This window comes from Brassica napus, chromosome C8 (genome assembly GCF_020379485.1).
Source record: "Brassica napus cultivar Da-Ae chromosome C8, Da-Ae, whole genome shotgun sequence".
NCBI lineage: Eukaryota > Viridiplantae > Streptophyta > Magnoliopsida > Brassicales > Brassicaceae > Brassica > Brassica napus.
The window spans coordinates 26,481,942-26,497,714 of record NC_063451.1 but is presented as its reverse complement, the minus strand read 5'-3'; the positions used below and the strand labels follow the sequence as shown (position 1 = coordinate 26,497,714).

Here is a 15,773-nt window from a genome sequence, read left to right as displayed (position 1 = left end):
GAAAAAAATATTAAAAAAATAGTAAAAAATAGTGAAAAATCAAAATACGATAAAGATAATAACTCAAATACACTAAATCAGTAAATATATGGCGGCTGGATCATGCACCTCACATTTGTAACTTGTTATTTAGTTAAACATTGCACTACATTATTTCGACCAACACTTTTTCAAATGCTAAAATATATCTCTTAACTTGCATTACATGTTACCGTTATACAAATGTATAGCTAGATATCGCTAATTAGATGTGAAAACAATTCATAATCGAACAATGAAGTTAACGGGGATAGTAAATGAATTTTGCATTTAACTTTTTTCGACAATCCAAATTTGCCTAACAAATTTTAGAAAGTACATACTAAAAAGTTATTGAGCGGCAAATACACCCACACCTTCATTACTAATAAGCTAGTGATAATTAACACACACCAAAAAATAAATCTCCGAAGTAATTATAATAAATACACTCCAAATAACAATCTAATTAAGTCATGATTGACTCTTTAAAAGGACCACCTTATCCCAAAAGAAACTGAAACCATATTCTCCTCTTACAATGACGAATCATAGAAATGTCTCAGTTTTTTTTTCCTTTGTCTTCTTGTTTCTCGTAGCCATCTATTTTTCGGATCTTCCATCAGCCTCCAAGTATATATGATTTATCTCGATGATTACATGTTCCTCTCTTTCATAGTCAAGACTTGCTATGGAGACAAAAACCAAGATTCATGCCAAAACCTCTTGTCTTGTGGGCTCACACATGGTACATTTTCTGTACATTTTTTACATTTTGCAATATATCTAATAAATAATGCAAAATGGTAACATTATTATATATATATATACTTTTTTTTGCTATAAACCCAAGAATTATTTATTGAAATGAATATTTTGTGTCTCATATTCTTATTCTAGTTCTTACATGAATGAACCTGTAATTTTCATTTCTCGAATCTACAATCAGCACTAAGAGTAAGAAGAATAAATTATTGTTATCATATTTTCTCAAGAATACGATTCCTAAAGAAGAAGATAAACTGCAACCCAAATGCTTGTAAATCAATGCTGCTCTTTATCATAATGATCTTGCTCTCAAAGATTTGGCAGCCAAAGACTACAACGGCTTAAACTTTAAACGTATAGATACATTCGAAAACATTGTTATGTGTAGTGATGAATTATCAACCATGAAGCCAATACCTCAAGTTTTTGATCACGAAAAGTTTTGTCATCAAAAATATATATGTCTAGTATTATTTTAGTGATCCTAGAGTGTTTTCTAATAAAAGAAGAATACTATTTTAATCATGTTTTTTTTTCTGGGTGTTGTTTTGAACTGTGTGGAAGTTCAGAGATGAATGGATTCAATGTCATTGTTTGTGTCTTCGAAAACCCAATTGAAAAATATTTCAATGTTTCAATGAACTTGTACATATAAGTGAACCTAACATAACTTCTTTGAAATAACATCTTTTAATCAATAACCTAGCCAATAAACATAGGCATAACAACAAAGTTTTATTATTTAGTGTTTTATTTATTATTAAGATAATTATCTCTGATGTTTAGGGTTTTTATGGTTTTCTTATATATAGCCGCTCATGCTTGATTTTGTATTCAGATTATTGATTGATTTATAAAAGAGAGGTTTGAAACCCTTTATGTCCTTGTTACGGTTAGAACTTGAAAGTTCTCGACGAATCAAGAAGACAACGATTCTTAGGTAATCTAAGACTAAATAAGAATCTTTGTATTTATCGTAGCTTCAGCTACATCATCCTGTCAGAAGACCCAGCCACAGAAACTTACCTTCTCGCTATAAACGCAGGCTGCTTCGCCTCGGGGAGGTTTGCATTCTCGGTCGTTAGCATCCAAATCACATTTGAAACATTCGGTCTATCGTTTGGAAGTTCTTGCACACATAACAAACCAATTTGAACACATTTGGCTATTTCTTTCTCAAAACACTCATCAAAGAATGTTGGATTCACTAGAGAAGCAGCCTCCCCATCATTCCACAAGTTCTACGCCTGTAAAACACAAATGTAAAGGTAAGTTTCAAAGCTAGTAAAGTTACTAAACACTGAATATTAATACATACTTACATAAGGTAAAAGATTGAGAATATTTTCTTCCTTGTAAGAGTTTCTTCTCCCACTTATGATCTCTTGAAAGATAACCCCTAAGCTGAAAACGTCTGATTTTTCAGAAAAGTAACCTTCCATTGCATACCCAGGTGACATATAGCCGCTGCAATAACAAAACTTTCATTCATATTGGTTTCAAAATGTCTTGTTTGTGTACTTTGTAGGGAATGGATATATACTTACTATGTTCCAACAACTCTTCTTGTTTCTGCTGCATCTTCATTCGCTTCAAAAACTCTTGCAAGTCCAAAATCAGAAATCTTTGGATTTAGATTGTCATCTAACAAAATGTTGCTAGCTTTTAGATCTCTGTGTATGATCTTAGGACTTGAATCTCTGTGAAGGTACAAAAGACCTCTGGAAATTCCTTCCATGATGTTGAACCGAGTCTTCCAATCAAGAATCTTTTGCTTAGATGGGTCTGAGAAAATCTTACTAAATAGTAAAAACAAAGTTGAAAAACATAGTTGACAAAACATAAGTGAAAAGCTTACCAAACAGATATGCATCCAAGCTTTTGTTAGGCATGTATTCATAGACTAACAACCTTTCTTCACCTTCAATGCAACAGCCAAGTACTCTTACTAAATTTCGATGCTGCAACTTCGAAAACACAACCACCTCGTTCATAAGTTCCTCTAGCCCTTGTCTAGATGCCCTTGAGAGCCTCTTTACTGCAATCTCTTGCCCTTCTGGTAACTTCCCCTAAGAGAAATATTACACATATCTATTGTCAGAAAGATTCTTGTTTAATGTTTTACCTTGCAAACAGGACCAAGCCCGCCTTGTCCCAGCTTGTTTCTGTGAGAAAAAAATGATCCGTTGCTTTAGCCAACACTAGAAACTCAAAAAGTGGAAACTCATTAGGCTTGAACGTGTAAGGAGACTCGTTTTTAGTTGTAACTGGTTCCATTCTGTTTAACATTAGCTCTGGCCTTCTACGGCTCTCTGGTGCTGCCAAGGCATATAAGCAAATGAATCAAAACCAATTATGACTCAAAATTTTTTATTATAAATGAGTAAAACAAAACTCTAACCTGAACGTTTTTTGAATTTTTAGCATGCTAAAAGAAGAAAGGCTGCAGCAACAAACGCAACGCCTATCACAATGCTAGATGGCTATGTGTTTCTACAAGATTTAGAAAATATTTTTATGTTTATTTATGTATTAGCAACCACACAAATGCTAGCCGGAATAAATTTTTAATTTTAAAAAATTTGGCACAGTTTGAAGTATAACATTTTGTGATTGTTGTAAACGCCAACAACCGCTACCATCCACAAAAGCTGCGTCTACGGATACGGATGATAGCGAAAATCAATTAGACCCTAAATAGTTTTTTGGTAAACTTAGATATATTTTTTATTTAGTGTTAAAGATATAAGATTGTGCTACCTAAGAGAATCTCCAAAAGAAACTCTATAACTTCAAATATAGAGTTTTTTGCTCAAAAAAAAGAACTAGAAAAAAATTCAAATTTAGAGTTTTAAGGATCACTACTCAAAACTCTAAATTTGAAATTTCATTTTTTTATTTGCATTTTGGTCTTTATAACTAGTTACACATTACATTTATGATTTTTAAGTATCTTCTCATTTATCGTTTTAATCTTTAAAACTTTATATATCATAAATTTTTCAAATTTATTTTTATAAACTCAAATTTTACACATAAAATAAAATAAAAAATAAAATAAGATTTATATTATTTTAAAATTAGAATTAGACAGCAAAAATATCACAAAAGAAAGTTAATAATTTTTTTTTTAAAAGAAGAAATAATTATTACAAAAAATTAAATATTACAACAACACTAATAGTCTAGTAAATTTTCTACAAAACCTCTAAAATATTGTCCAAACAAATTTTGTACAACCGAAGATGGAACATTACATAAATAATTTTATTGAATAATGTGGTATTTTGCTTCTAGTTTAATATTTAATTATGTATTTCTATTTATAATTTTATATTTTAGTGTAAAATTTTATTAATTAATATTATTTGTTATGTTTTTACATATGTGCTAGTTTTTTTTTGTTTTTTTTGTCATCACATATGTCCTAGTTATTTATAATTTTTTTATGGATTTATATTAATTATGATAAATATAAGAACTTTAGCATAAATTATAAATATTTTTTTTGAAGTCAGATTTGAAGTTTTGTTTTTGGAGAAGAACACATTAAAATTTCAAATATAGATTTTTGTAAACTCTAAAATAAAGGCTTTTAGGAGATGCTCTAAACTGAGAATTTTTGTAAGATATCTTCCAACTTTGTTAATGCTATCTTTTATTATGGTATATAATCTACCACAAAATGAAAGTACTGAAGAATTTGACCGTTTGCTTTTAATTCAACTAACATTAATCTTTATATATAAAGTTGGCTTTTTCCCTTCTTATGACATGTGGAAGGGGGGTTTGTTGACATGTGTCCTCATATTTTTTTTTTGTATTTAAATTCTTTTTATTTTAAATAATTACAATTTTCTCCATCAATTTCTAATTGTGTATTATCTAATCATTCTCACACTTATTGGTCTCTAAAATTCAAGAAATAAATAAAATAATATAAATATATTTTAAATATTTAATTTATTCACACCTAAAAATAGCAAGACTTTTCATCATTTTATTATTTTTATTAATTTTTATTATTTCATTTACAAATTATATTTATTTCAATATTAGTATCATAAGATAATCAAATTAAGAATAAGAAACTAGACAACCAACACATACACTAAAAAAGTGGGCCAAAGAAAGAATAATAATCGAAAGGCCAAAGCCACCAAAAAGCAGGAAAATATATGCCTAAAACACCGGAATCACAACCAGTAGCTAAAAAGAAAAAAACACCTCATAGACTAAAAAAGAACATACAATACGACATGCAACTGAAAAACCACAAAACTCTGGATAGAAGGGACCAAAGCTCCAAAAGACTAACTCCGCACACCTATACCAAGGAAAACATGGAAAGAAAAGAAGCAACTTGAGAGAGGGAGAATGGAAGACAACCACCAAAAAATCAGAGACTAAACTTGAGACCAGAAATAACCTTCCAAGCCCACATAGCATACACGAACGAAAACATTATCCAAATCTCGACTGGCAAACATGGTGAAAGGGAGAGCCACCAGAGATGCGATGAAAGAAGAGATGCAAGAATAGAGAGGGAAAGGGAGACGGAGCGAAATCAGAAAACTATGGAGCCGTCCTCGAGCTATATATGAAAGAGAGCATAGAAGTCAGAACACCAAAAACTGGATCTTGAAAACCAAAACGAGCAGAGACTATTGACGGTAAGCCAACGACGAGGAATACAAAATCAAAGACGAATAAACTCTGACCCAACCAAGGAGATGCAGTTCCTAACATCAGCTGAAATCTAAGGAAGAAGAGGAGCAATCAATATTGACTGGAACAGCCTACAATGCCGTGGGAAGCAACCGAACAACTGAAAACTCATAAACCCGTTCTGCAACAAATACCATATAATCTCATAGGTGAAGAAGATAAGAAGAACAAAAGAAAAATGTGAGTCTTTTTCCGGTGATGATGAGAAGCACCGCACACCAGATTTGTAACGAAATACATAGACGGTGATGGCTCAAGTTTAAAATATGGGGAGAGGGCAAAAAACATCTTAAAAATTATAATTTTCAAAAGTATGAAAAAAATATAATACAATTTTGACGATGAAACCGTTAATCTTAGAATCAACAAATGCGTATATGCAAAGTTATTGAAATTCAATATTAGTTTACGTTAAAGGCTCATTTAACTACTAACAAGTACTATATACACAACAACACATTATTCAAAAAAAAACAAACGCAAAATATATTAACTTATCACCTACTACATAACAAACTAAAAACATCAAATAATGATCTTAACAAATAAAAACGATAACATAATTACATTATCCAAAAAAAAAAATCATGTTCTTAGCAATAATAAAACAATATTCCGCGCGAAGCGCGGACACCCCCCTAGTATGGTATATAATCTGCTAGCACACACTGCAAATTTAAAATAAAAATATACTTCTACCATATTAAGTCTATATATATATAGTTCAGCAAATATAAATCTCATATCTTTTCAAATATTCAGAACAAAATATGGCTGCATACATCTTTTTTTTTTTTTTTTTTTTTTTTTTTTTGAAACACAATGGCTGCATACATCAAAAAACACTTTTTGTTGGCTCTTATGGTTTTATTTCTTCTTGTTGTCTCATCATATGCAAGATTTAATATGATGGTTACAAAAAGAGATATCGAATCCATCTGTAACAAAGAAAATATCAATCATTCACTTTGTTTTGAGATTCTAAAGCCAACTCTTGAAATTACAAAATTAGATTTTTCTGGTCTGGCCAATTTTTTGATCAATTATCAGTCTCGAAACACTTCAGATACGCTGAAGCAAATAAAAATGTTCGAAGGCAACACAACGGGTGCGGATTTGAAGGCAGTTCAGTTATTCGAGGAATTGTACGACGATTCTCTTTTTCATAATGATCGTGCTCTCAAAGTTTTGGCAACGAAGGACTACGACAGCTTAAACATTGAAGTCGGATTTACATTGGCCTACATGGATACATGTAATGATGGATTGTCAACAATGAAGCCAACTCCGCAAGTTATAATCACGAAGAATAGTGAGATTAGTAGTATGTCCAGTATCATTTTAGTGATTCTCGAGTGTTTTCTAAGGAAAGTAAAAATAAGATGTTAGTAAACTAAAGGAATTGATAATAACAGAGAAATCTATCTATCTATTATAATAAAACAGAGTTCTCTGTTCTAAAAGCGACTCAGTACCGGTCCTGAGTAGAAGCATGTGCTTCCAGCCCAGTTTAAAGATATGTAATTTTCCGGCCGTGATTTGAGTCAATGCTTTAGTAGCTTAGTTGGTTAGTCATTAGAATTCTTTTATGAAAGGTAAGTGGTTCGATTCACTAAGTAATTATTATTTTATGTGTTTTATTTTTAATATACAGGCCCATAATTATAATTTGCATCCAGCCCAAATTTACTGCTGACCGGCACTCGACATCATCCTGAACAAAAGACAAAAGACAAATAATTACTTGGTAGCCGGTAAACACATTTACACAAAAACCAATTATTTCAGTGTTTTAACTTTGTTTTGGGCTAATGCACAAAGTTAAAATTTCAGACGAGGCTCATCTTCTATTTGGTAGTTCATATCTTTCAAATCTAATCTATCTCCTTTAGGCCCACAATCTTTGACATGCACCACGCTTAATCTTTATCATTGTGAAGGTAACCCTTAAGTCCTTAACACATAAAACACAAACACAAATAATAATGTGTGCCCTTAAAGTCGGTCTGATTTATTCCTATGTGTAACGTCTTTTTCTGCGGTTGAATTCGCTGTACATATATACCCATTTAAACATTCTCACCTGCAGTGTCGAACAGGCTTAGAAGATCATCACCAAATGTCTCCACAGTTATTTAGATATCTTGAAGTAGTTTCACAAGTAAAGATGCCTTGGCTTCTATAGTTTTCTTCTGTTCCAGTTTCAGTACTAGAATCTATTGTTTCACACAAGTTGTTTTAACTCTGGTAATAATAATACAAAATATGTTGTCAGTGAACCTGACATAAATTCTTAAAAATACATCTCCTAATCTTAATCCTAATCACTAAACATAAGCAGAATAATAAAGGTTGTAAACATGGAGATTCTCAAAACATAATATAAACACACAGATTGGGTTTTGTGAGGTTAACGTCCTGTTATAGCAGTGAGACTCGCATCATTGATAGTGACCATTTGACTACTCCGGTCAGAAGATCCAGCCACAGAAACTTCTCTTCTTGCTATAAACGCAGGCTGCTTTGCCTCAGGGAGGTGTGCATTCTCGGTAGTTAGCATCCATATCACGTTTGAAACATTCGGTCTATCGTTTGCAAGTTGTTGCACACATAACAAACCAATCTGAACACATTTGGCTATTTCTTTCTCAAAACACTCATCAAAGACTATTGGATTCGCCAGAGAAGCAGCCTCCCCATCATTCCACAGGTTCCACGCCTGTAAAACACAAATGTTAAGGTAAGTTTCAAAGCTAGCAAAGTTACTAAACACTGAATATTAATTAGTACACACTAACATAAGCTAAAAGGTTGAGATTGTTTTCTTCCTTGTGAGAGTTTCTTCTCCCACTTATGATCTCTAGAAAGATAACCCCCAAGCTGAAAACGTCTGATTTTTCTGAAAAGTAACCTTCCATTGCATATTCCGGTGACATATAGCCGCTGCAATAACAAAACTTTCATTCATATTGGTTTCAAAATGTTTTGTTTGTGTACTTTGTAGGGAATAGATATATACTTACTATGTCCCAACAACTCTTCTTGTTTCTGCTGCATCTTCATTCGCTTCGAAAACTCTTGCAAGTCCAAAATCAGATATCTTTGGATTCAGATTGTCATCTAACAAAATGTTGCTGGCTTTTAGATCTCTGTGTATGATCCTAAGTCTTGAATCTCTGTGAAGGTACAAAAGACCTCTGGAAATTCCTTCCATGATGTTGAACCGTGTCTTCCAATCAAGAATCTTTTGCTTAGTTGGGTCTGAGAAAGCATTACTAAATAGTAAAAACAGAGTTGAAAAACATAGTTGACAAAACATAGGTGAAAAGCTTACCAAACAGATATGCATCCAAGCTTTTGTTAGGCATGTATTCATAGACCAACAGCCTTTCTTCACCTTCAATGCAACAGCCAAGTACTCTTACTAAATTTCTATGCTGCAGCTTCGAAATCACAACAACCTCATTCATAAGTTCCTCTAGCCCTTGTCCAGATGCACGTGAGAGCCTCTTTACTGCAATCTCTTGCCCTTCTGGTAACTTCCCCTAAGAGAAAAAAATTAAAAAAAATATTACACATATCTATTGTCAGAAAGATTCTTATTTAATGTTTTACCTTGTAAACTGGACCAAACCCTCCTTGCCCCAGCTTGTTTCTGTGAGAGAAGTGATCCGTTGCTTTAGCCAACACTTGAAACTCAAAAAGTGGAAACTCATTAGGCTTGAACGTGTAAGGAGACTCATTTTCACTTGTAGCTGGTTCCATTCTGTTAAACATTAGCTCTGGCCTTCTACGGCTCTCTGGTGCTGCCAAAGGCAAATAAGCAAATGATTCAAAACCAATTATGATTTCAAGAAAACTATTATAAATGAGCTAAACAAAAACTCTAACCTGAACGCTTTTTGAATTTTTGGCATGCTAAAAGAAGAAAGGCAGCAGCAACAAACGCAACGCATATCACAATTGCTACATAGTTATGTCTTTCTACAAGATTAGGTGAGAAAAACATAAGTCAATGTAGTCAAATGAGAAAACAAGTTAGACTACAAGAGATTTTTTAAACTCACTTTCAGAATGTGCAATCCTAATATAAAGATCAATGCCACTTGGCAAAAAGGATTGCATATCAACTAAGCTACCACTCCAAACCATGCATCCTATTCCTTGAACATAAGCATAAGCTGTGCAAGAACAGTTCTCTAAACATTGTGTAGCACAATCCTTCTCATTAGCCAGTGACCGTTCCGCGGAGACTGGTACTTTCATCTTCTGCAGTCTCAAGAACCCATCTCCTTTTCCTCTGTTACTACTTACATTGTTCTCCTTCTTGCAACGAAAGGAAACTATCCTCACACATCCATTACTCCAGTTCCCATCGTCCCACTCTGCTTGATTCCTCGGCGCAAACCCTTTAACGCAGTTACAAGGTGGAAGTTCACGAGAACTGCAGCTCGCAAATGGACCACATTTACCGTATGCATCACAAGTTGCAGTGTTCAAACCTCTCGTAGAAGCACGAGAGTACTCTCTCTGATACAAGACTCCATCAGGATCCAAGTGAAACATGAAAGAGTCATTACCATAAGACAAAGAAGCTGTTCCTTGATAATCATTGCTAAGGCTAAACCCATCCACATCCGGTAAACCGATGAAAACCTGACCGTTCCACGGTCCGCTACGCCAGATTGGAGCATTGTTCTTCCATATAAGAAGCTCGGGATACGCGAAAGGAGAAAGACCAGCTGTGTAGTTCCCTGTTGAAGGATCAACATAGCTTCTCCAAGAAGTAAGCTTCAGATTCTCATTCTTGGTCCCAAGAGTCATTCCTGGCAAGAGAGAGTTGTGAGGATGCTTGAAACTCTCCCAGAGAATCTCACCGTTGCTTCTGCTATCTTGTAGCCTAAGATTCCCAGTATTCATTAGCTGAACCAAAGTAGCATTTGGAGCCATTGTTGATGTGATGTTTGTAGACCATAGAAGGCGGTTTCTACCATCCTTAACCACAAGATTTCCATCTTCAGAGATGGAAACAACACCGGAAATGTCGTTAACCGGAGCGTCTTTATTAGCAACCCAAACCACGGTTTGAGCTGGACTCTTGTCGTACCAAATCCCAACATAGCGTAACCCAGCAGTGGAGTTCACAGGAGTGAAGAAACCAAACCTGAAAACACCATTTTTGCTGAGAAGTGTCTCTGAGTCTTTGACTGGAGCCGAGAAAGTGATTGTGTCTTCGCCACCGGAACAGAGCTTCAAGGAGAAGCAAGAGAATGCTGCAAGTAGAAGAAGAGCAAAGCGACAACGCGTGTTCACAAGAACCACCATAACTATTTGATTCCAGTTTTGTTACTTTTTGTTTGCCTCTCTTTTTAGAAGATATATTTCTCTTAAGGAAGATGATAAAGTAGTAGTCGTCTTTGTCACCACAAGAAGACTAAGAGCAACATTATCGGACATAAGTCCTTACAATCTCTTTTTCCTTTTTTTTTTTCGTTTTATGGTTTTTTTTTTTAAAAAAAAAAATCAACCAATCGCGGGCCCCACGACCGCAAACAGAGGACGCAGCAAGGACATTCCCTATTTAACGACTTCTCTCCCTTGTCCCTTCTTGGTTTTGCCAAATCGTGGTCTCCCTTCCCCTAAGGACACCAGCAAGGACATGCAATATTGTTGCTCTAAGACCATGATTAACCCGGGTTCTTAGAGTGAGATTCTTAACGAAAATTAAGAAACTGTTTCTTAACTTTTAACTTAAAAAATTAAAAACCGGTTCTTAAATAAGAAACAGTTTCTTAACTTTCGCTAAGAAACTCGTCCTTAGAATCTCGGGTTAATCATGCTCTTAGAATGACACTTGAGTCCTAAGAGAGAGGGCATTGACTAAGACAGAAGAAGTAAGTCTTCAGATTTTTTGAAGTTATTTGAGTGGTTTAAGATCCACCTACCATCCGCGGTGATAATAACTTTGGATATTAATGATACAACTTGGTTTTTCTTTGTCCTTTGGTACAGGCCATTTGCTAACTATTCCAATATGGCAGCTACATTTTTTTCTCTCTAAAAAAATTACAATCAGTGGTAAATACAAATGAACATGGAAAGATTAACATTAAGATTATTACAGAGACCAATGAGACTGAAGCATGAGACCTACAGTTCTTTCTCTACTGTTTGTGAGATAGACAAGACCTGGACTTAAGCTACACCCATGGCCTATGTTGAATTTGAGATACGATTCCACTTGAAACCGATCATGATTTCTTGAACCAATGCTCATGCCCCAGCCCACTTCATCCTCTGGTTTGTCTGTAATAGAAACTGACCATTTCACTTGCTTCCCTCTTGAGTTTTGAATTTCAACCCATCCCCCCCCCCCCCCCCCCCCATCATTAGAGCGTCTGACTTCAGACACATGATTCATGTCTCTGCTCATCTCCAGAGGCTCCATATCAAAACCCCGCCTTAGGAAACTTACTGGGACTGTAATGGCTCCAGCAGAATAACGGAGGCTGTTGGACGGTGGTGATAAAATCTGATGACAGCCCAGTAGAGATAGTTTTACACCCCTAAGAATGTTGCAGGTCACTTGCCAGAAAGTTCTGAAACAACGGTGTGTTGCGTTCAAACCTTTTTCACCTTCAAGGCTTGTGATGGACTGAGCCAGTGAAGCTGTCATATCTGACTTTCTGGATGTTAATCCTATGGCACTACCGTTATGTTGGTTCAAAAGCGGTGGTCCAAGTTCAGAAACTTCAGTAAGATTCATTCCCTGCAAGACAAAAGGTAGTTTTAATCATTTACACAAACCAAAATCTGCAACAAACAACAATTGGTGGGTAGATAGATTACCTGGTAAGAAGACACAAGAGCCAATCACTAATCTCTGCCTTGTAAAAGACTTTAGCCAAAGACAGCTGGTTCCCTGAAACACCAGCAACGAGCTCAGCCACAAGCTTATCCCTCTCCCTAAGCTTTGTTTCAAACACGAACCTAGAAAGCAACCCAGGTCTCACTCCATCCAAACTCTCCTCGTCAGCGTTGCCCATCATCAACATTGCTCCCAGGACATCAACTTCACCTCTCGACATTAGTGCTAGTATCTTGAAACGGACCTCCTTTAGATGAAATAACTCTCTCCATTTTCTCTTGTCTATCTCTAAGCTTCGTTATATCCGAGAAGGCTTCTCGTTGCAAACGCTTCAAGATATCAAACACAAAACTTCTCCAAAAGCTTAAAGATTACGTTTTTATGAATCAATGTGTATACTTTCTTCGACCCATTACAGAGATTTTCAAAGATACCGGGCTCTGGGGTCGTGAAGGAGGCTCGTGGAAGGCGAAGTGGCTGGAGACTAAGTCCTGGCTCGATTTCGCAAAGAGCTTCACTGTTCGTCACTACCGAGTTAGGGTTTTTGAGGATTTGATTTCAAAAGAATTGAATATTTCGTCGGTTCGATTTGGTTTTAGAGATTTGATCGAAATAAACTAACCAAATTTTCTCAGATTTGGTTCGGTTTGTTTCGGTTTGTTTTTTCTATTACGGAGTTAATAAATGAAACAAACTAGTCCTCCTAGGCATATTATTCGAAACCCGAAAACCAAAACCGAACCAAAAAAATCGAAAATTACAAAAATCCGAATGGTTCCTATATTTCTAAACCCGGAAAACCGAAGCCGAACTGGAACCGAATCGAAAACCGAACGGGTACCCGAATATTTTGAATATATTGAAAAATTAATTATTTTTAATTTTAATATATATAAATTATAATTTATAATAAAAAATATCTTAAAAATCTGAATTACCCGAATAACACGAATAGTTTTTTGGTTTTTTTCCGGGTTTATCTCGGATTTTCGGAATTTTTTGGGTTTTTTGGGCTTTAAACCCGAACCAAACCCAAATTATTTGTAATACGGTTCCATTTCGAATTTTATAAAAAATGGAAACCCGATCCGAACCCGACATTATCCAAACCGAACCGATCCGAAAAATGTATGGTTCCTAAACGGTTCCTAAACATCCCAACCCTAAACATCCCAACCCAAATAAACCGAACCGACCCGAACCGAAAACCCGAATACCCATCATATCCCTATTGTTTTTGTAACACACCTAGCATTCTTATATTTGAGTCGATATCGCCGACAAAATGGAATTCTATTTTCAGTAGTAAATGTTAACATCTACTATATTAAAAGAGAAGTCATGACTTCTTTCATGTGTGATATTTTAAAATGGACCTTCATAGAAAGTCATGACTTCTTTCATGTGTGATATTTTAAAATGGATCCTCATAGAAAGTCATTAAATTAAAACATATCATTTAAAACATAGCATTAACCGTGAAGCATCTATCTATTATACTAAATAATATTCCTTTCCATTAACAACCGAACTGTATTTAAGAAAATCACTAACCATTAGTTAAAACCAACCAAATCAGTTCCCTTTAATAGTGGAAACGATTTACCACCCTTCAGTCCCGGTTTTATTTTTATTCTTTTGTTCTTGGGTTCTTTAGTTATAAAGATTTATGATCATTTATCAGAGAGAGACGTAAGCGTTATTGAGAAAATTTGATTTTTTTCTATTTTTGGTTTGGTTTGGGTAACAAAGTTAGGAACCTCCTAATATCTAAGATAATTTTGGATCTCATTATTTACAGTTCGATTATGTTTCTTTGGTTAATTCGGGTTAAAAGTCAGAAATTACATTTTCAAATAAAATCTTAGAATATTTCGAGTTTATGGAAAAAATTGAATAATTTAGACAATTTTTAAATTTCTAGAAAAAAAAAGAATTCTGGTAATTTGTTTTTAAGGTACTTTGGTTTGTAAATATTAATTTTAAATTATTTGATTATTTTAAAACTAGATATAGTTAATTTTTATAAATACATAACTTTTTATAAAACAAGATTTCAACGTTAATAAAAAAATTGAAATCAAACACCCGCGCAACCGATCTAGTACGAATTAAATTTTATGTATATTCAATTGTCTTTCGAGCAGGAATGGTGTAAACGTCCATTAATAAATAAAGATAACAACGTTGATATTTTGTAATACATCTAAGTCTAACAACGTATGTTTATGTCTACCCACAAAAATATATGCATTTCTCTTTGAAATAAGTTGCACTTGTCACTTGTGCCAGTCACAAAATGGTTTAATAACAGTTCTAGCAATTTGAGAAACTTTGAGATTTCACCACCTTCCATTGTTCTTTTCCCCTTTTTGGCTAAAATCCATTGTTTATTATATACTAACAAAACAAATTTAGTGGGCATTATCGTAGCTAGATCACGTCTGGTTTAAATTCTAAACGTACATTGATCCAGTCATCGACGAAGAAGATAGTATAAGCGTGCAATCATTGATTACCTCATATTTTTTCTTTCAGCTTCATCTGATATTATATTACATTCAGATATTATGTTACATCTGTATATATATGATTGACGTTTTAGTCTTTTATCTGCCAGTCTCATTATTTACCCACATATCACGTAACTGACGTATAAAGCACCACTTAGTTCACGTAACTGTCACGTAGCGAAGATGCGATGGCTGATGGACCCCGACTAATTTCACAATAGTTTCCACTTAACAAGATAGTTAGTGTAAACCAACTCGAGTTGGCCTAGTGGTACTTGAGGGAGCTTCGGCCCCGATACGGTCCCGGGTTCGATTCGCGTTGGCCACGAGGGGATTTACATGGGCTCCTCTCGCCCTCCAGACCACTTCGCGTAACCAGGGGCCCTTAAGTGGACGCTTAAAAATCCTGTAATGGCATGGGCTTAGGCCCGGTGGGCTAGTCGATCACGCAAAAGTGGTCGGATACTGGATTATCAAAAAAAAAAGATAGTTAGTGTAAATATTTACTCATCATTGTTGCATGCATGCATCGTACATGTGTTAATAGATAATCGTCAAGTCCATTGGCTTAATGATCAAAGACTTAAAAGTTTCTTCATCAAGTTTGGAATGCGATTCTCAAGGCATGTAATCTTTTGTAAATTATATGATGAAAAGGTTTATCGGAAATTTTAAGGTAATCATATCTATGTTTTATATGCACTCACAAGTGAAAATTACGGAACAACCCATTTATGGTTAATCAATTTGCCGACCGACATTAGAAAAATATCTGAAGTGAAATGAAAGCAAAACATGTTGACCCACAATATTTAATAAGAACCAAACAAGAAAGAGGAGGATAATAACTGAGAAATCGTCACATGATGGAGTAATAA

At 34.6% G+C, this 15,773-nt stretch overlaps 1 protein-coding gene across 3 annotated transcripts; it reads right to left on the bottom strand.

Moving 5' to 3' along the window:
- Positions 1-2,012: 2,012 nt before the first annotated feature.
- Positions 2,013-10,981, bottom strand: LOC106367004 (G-type lectin S-receptor-like serine/threonine-protein kinase At1g11330). 3 transcript variants are annotated; one of them, XM_048766340.1, is made up of 7 exons: positions 9,582-10,981; positions 9,406-9,498; positions 9,130-9,320; positions 2,645-2,855; positions 2,334-2,571; positions 2,109-2,253; positions 2,013-2,033 (listed from the first exon to the last, which is right to left on the bottom strand). In XM_048766340.1, exons 1-7 carry the CDS (start codon positions 10,837-10,839, stop codon positions 2,028-2,030), a joined length of 2,142 nt encoding a protein of 713 aa, XP_048622297.1. In that variant the 5' UTR covers positions 10,840-10,981; the 3' UTR covers positions 2,013-2,027. The 3 variants fall into 3 exon arrangements, with proteins under 3 accessions (XP_048622297.1, XP_013662139.2, XP_013662138.2); XM_013806685.2 differs by lacking the exons at positions 2,013-2,033; positions 2,109-2,253; positions 2,334-2,571; positions 2,645-2,855 and adding exons at positions 7,734-8,233; positions 8,313-8,457; positions 8,538-8,775; positions 8,849-9,059 and having other exon boundaries at positions 9,130-9,314; positions 9,582-10,973; XM_013806684.2 differs by lacking the exons at positions 2,013-2,033; positions 2,109-2,253; positions 2,334-2,571; positions 2,645-2,855 and adding exons at positions 7,734-8,233; positions 8,313-8,457; positions 8,538-8,775; positions 8,849-9,059 and having other exon boundaries at positions 9,582-10,971.
- Between the last annotated feature and the right edge of the window lie 4,792 nt (positions 10,982-15,773).

Coding starts and splice junctions, on each gene's coding strand:
- LOC106367004 (XM_013806684.2), bottom strand. CDS start 10,839: ATGGTGGTTCTTGTGAACACGCGTTGTCGCTTTGCTCTTCTTCTACTT. Junction 9,060..9,129: donor GGTTTGGTCCAGTTTACAAG/GTAAAACATTAA, acceptor TTTTTCTCTTAG/GGGAAGTTACCAGAAGGGCA. Junction 8,458..8,537: donor AGAAGAGTTGTTGGGACATA/GTAAGTATATAT, acceptor TTGTTATTGCAG/CGGCTATATGTCACCGGAAT.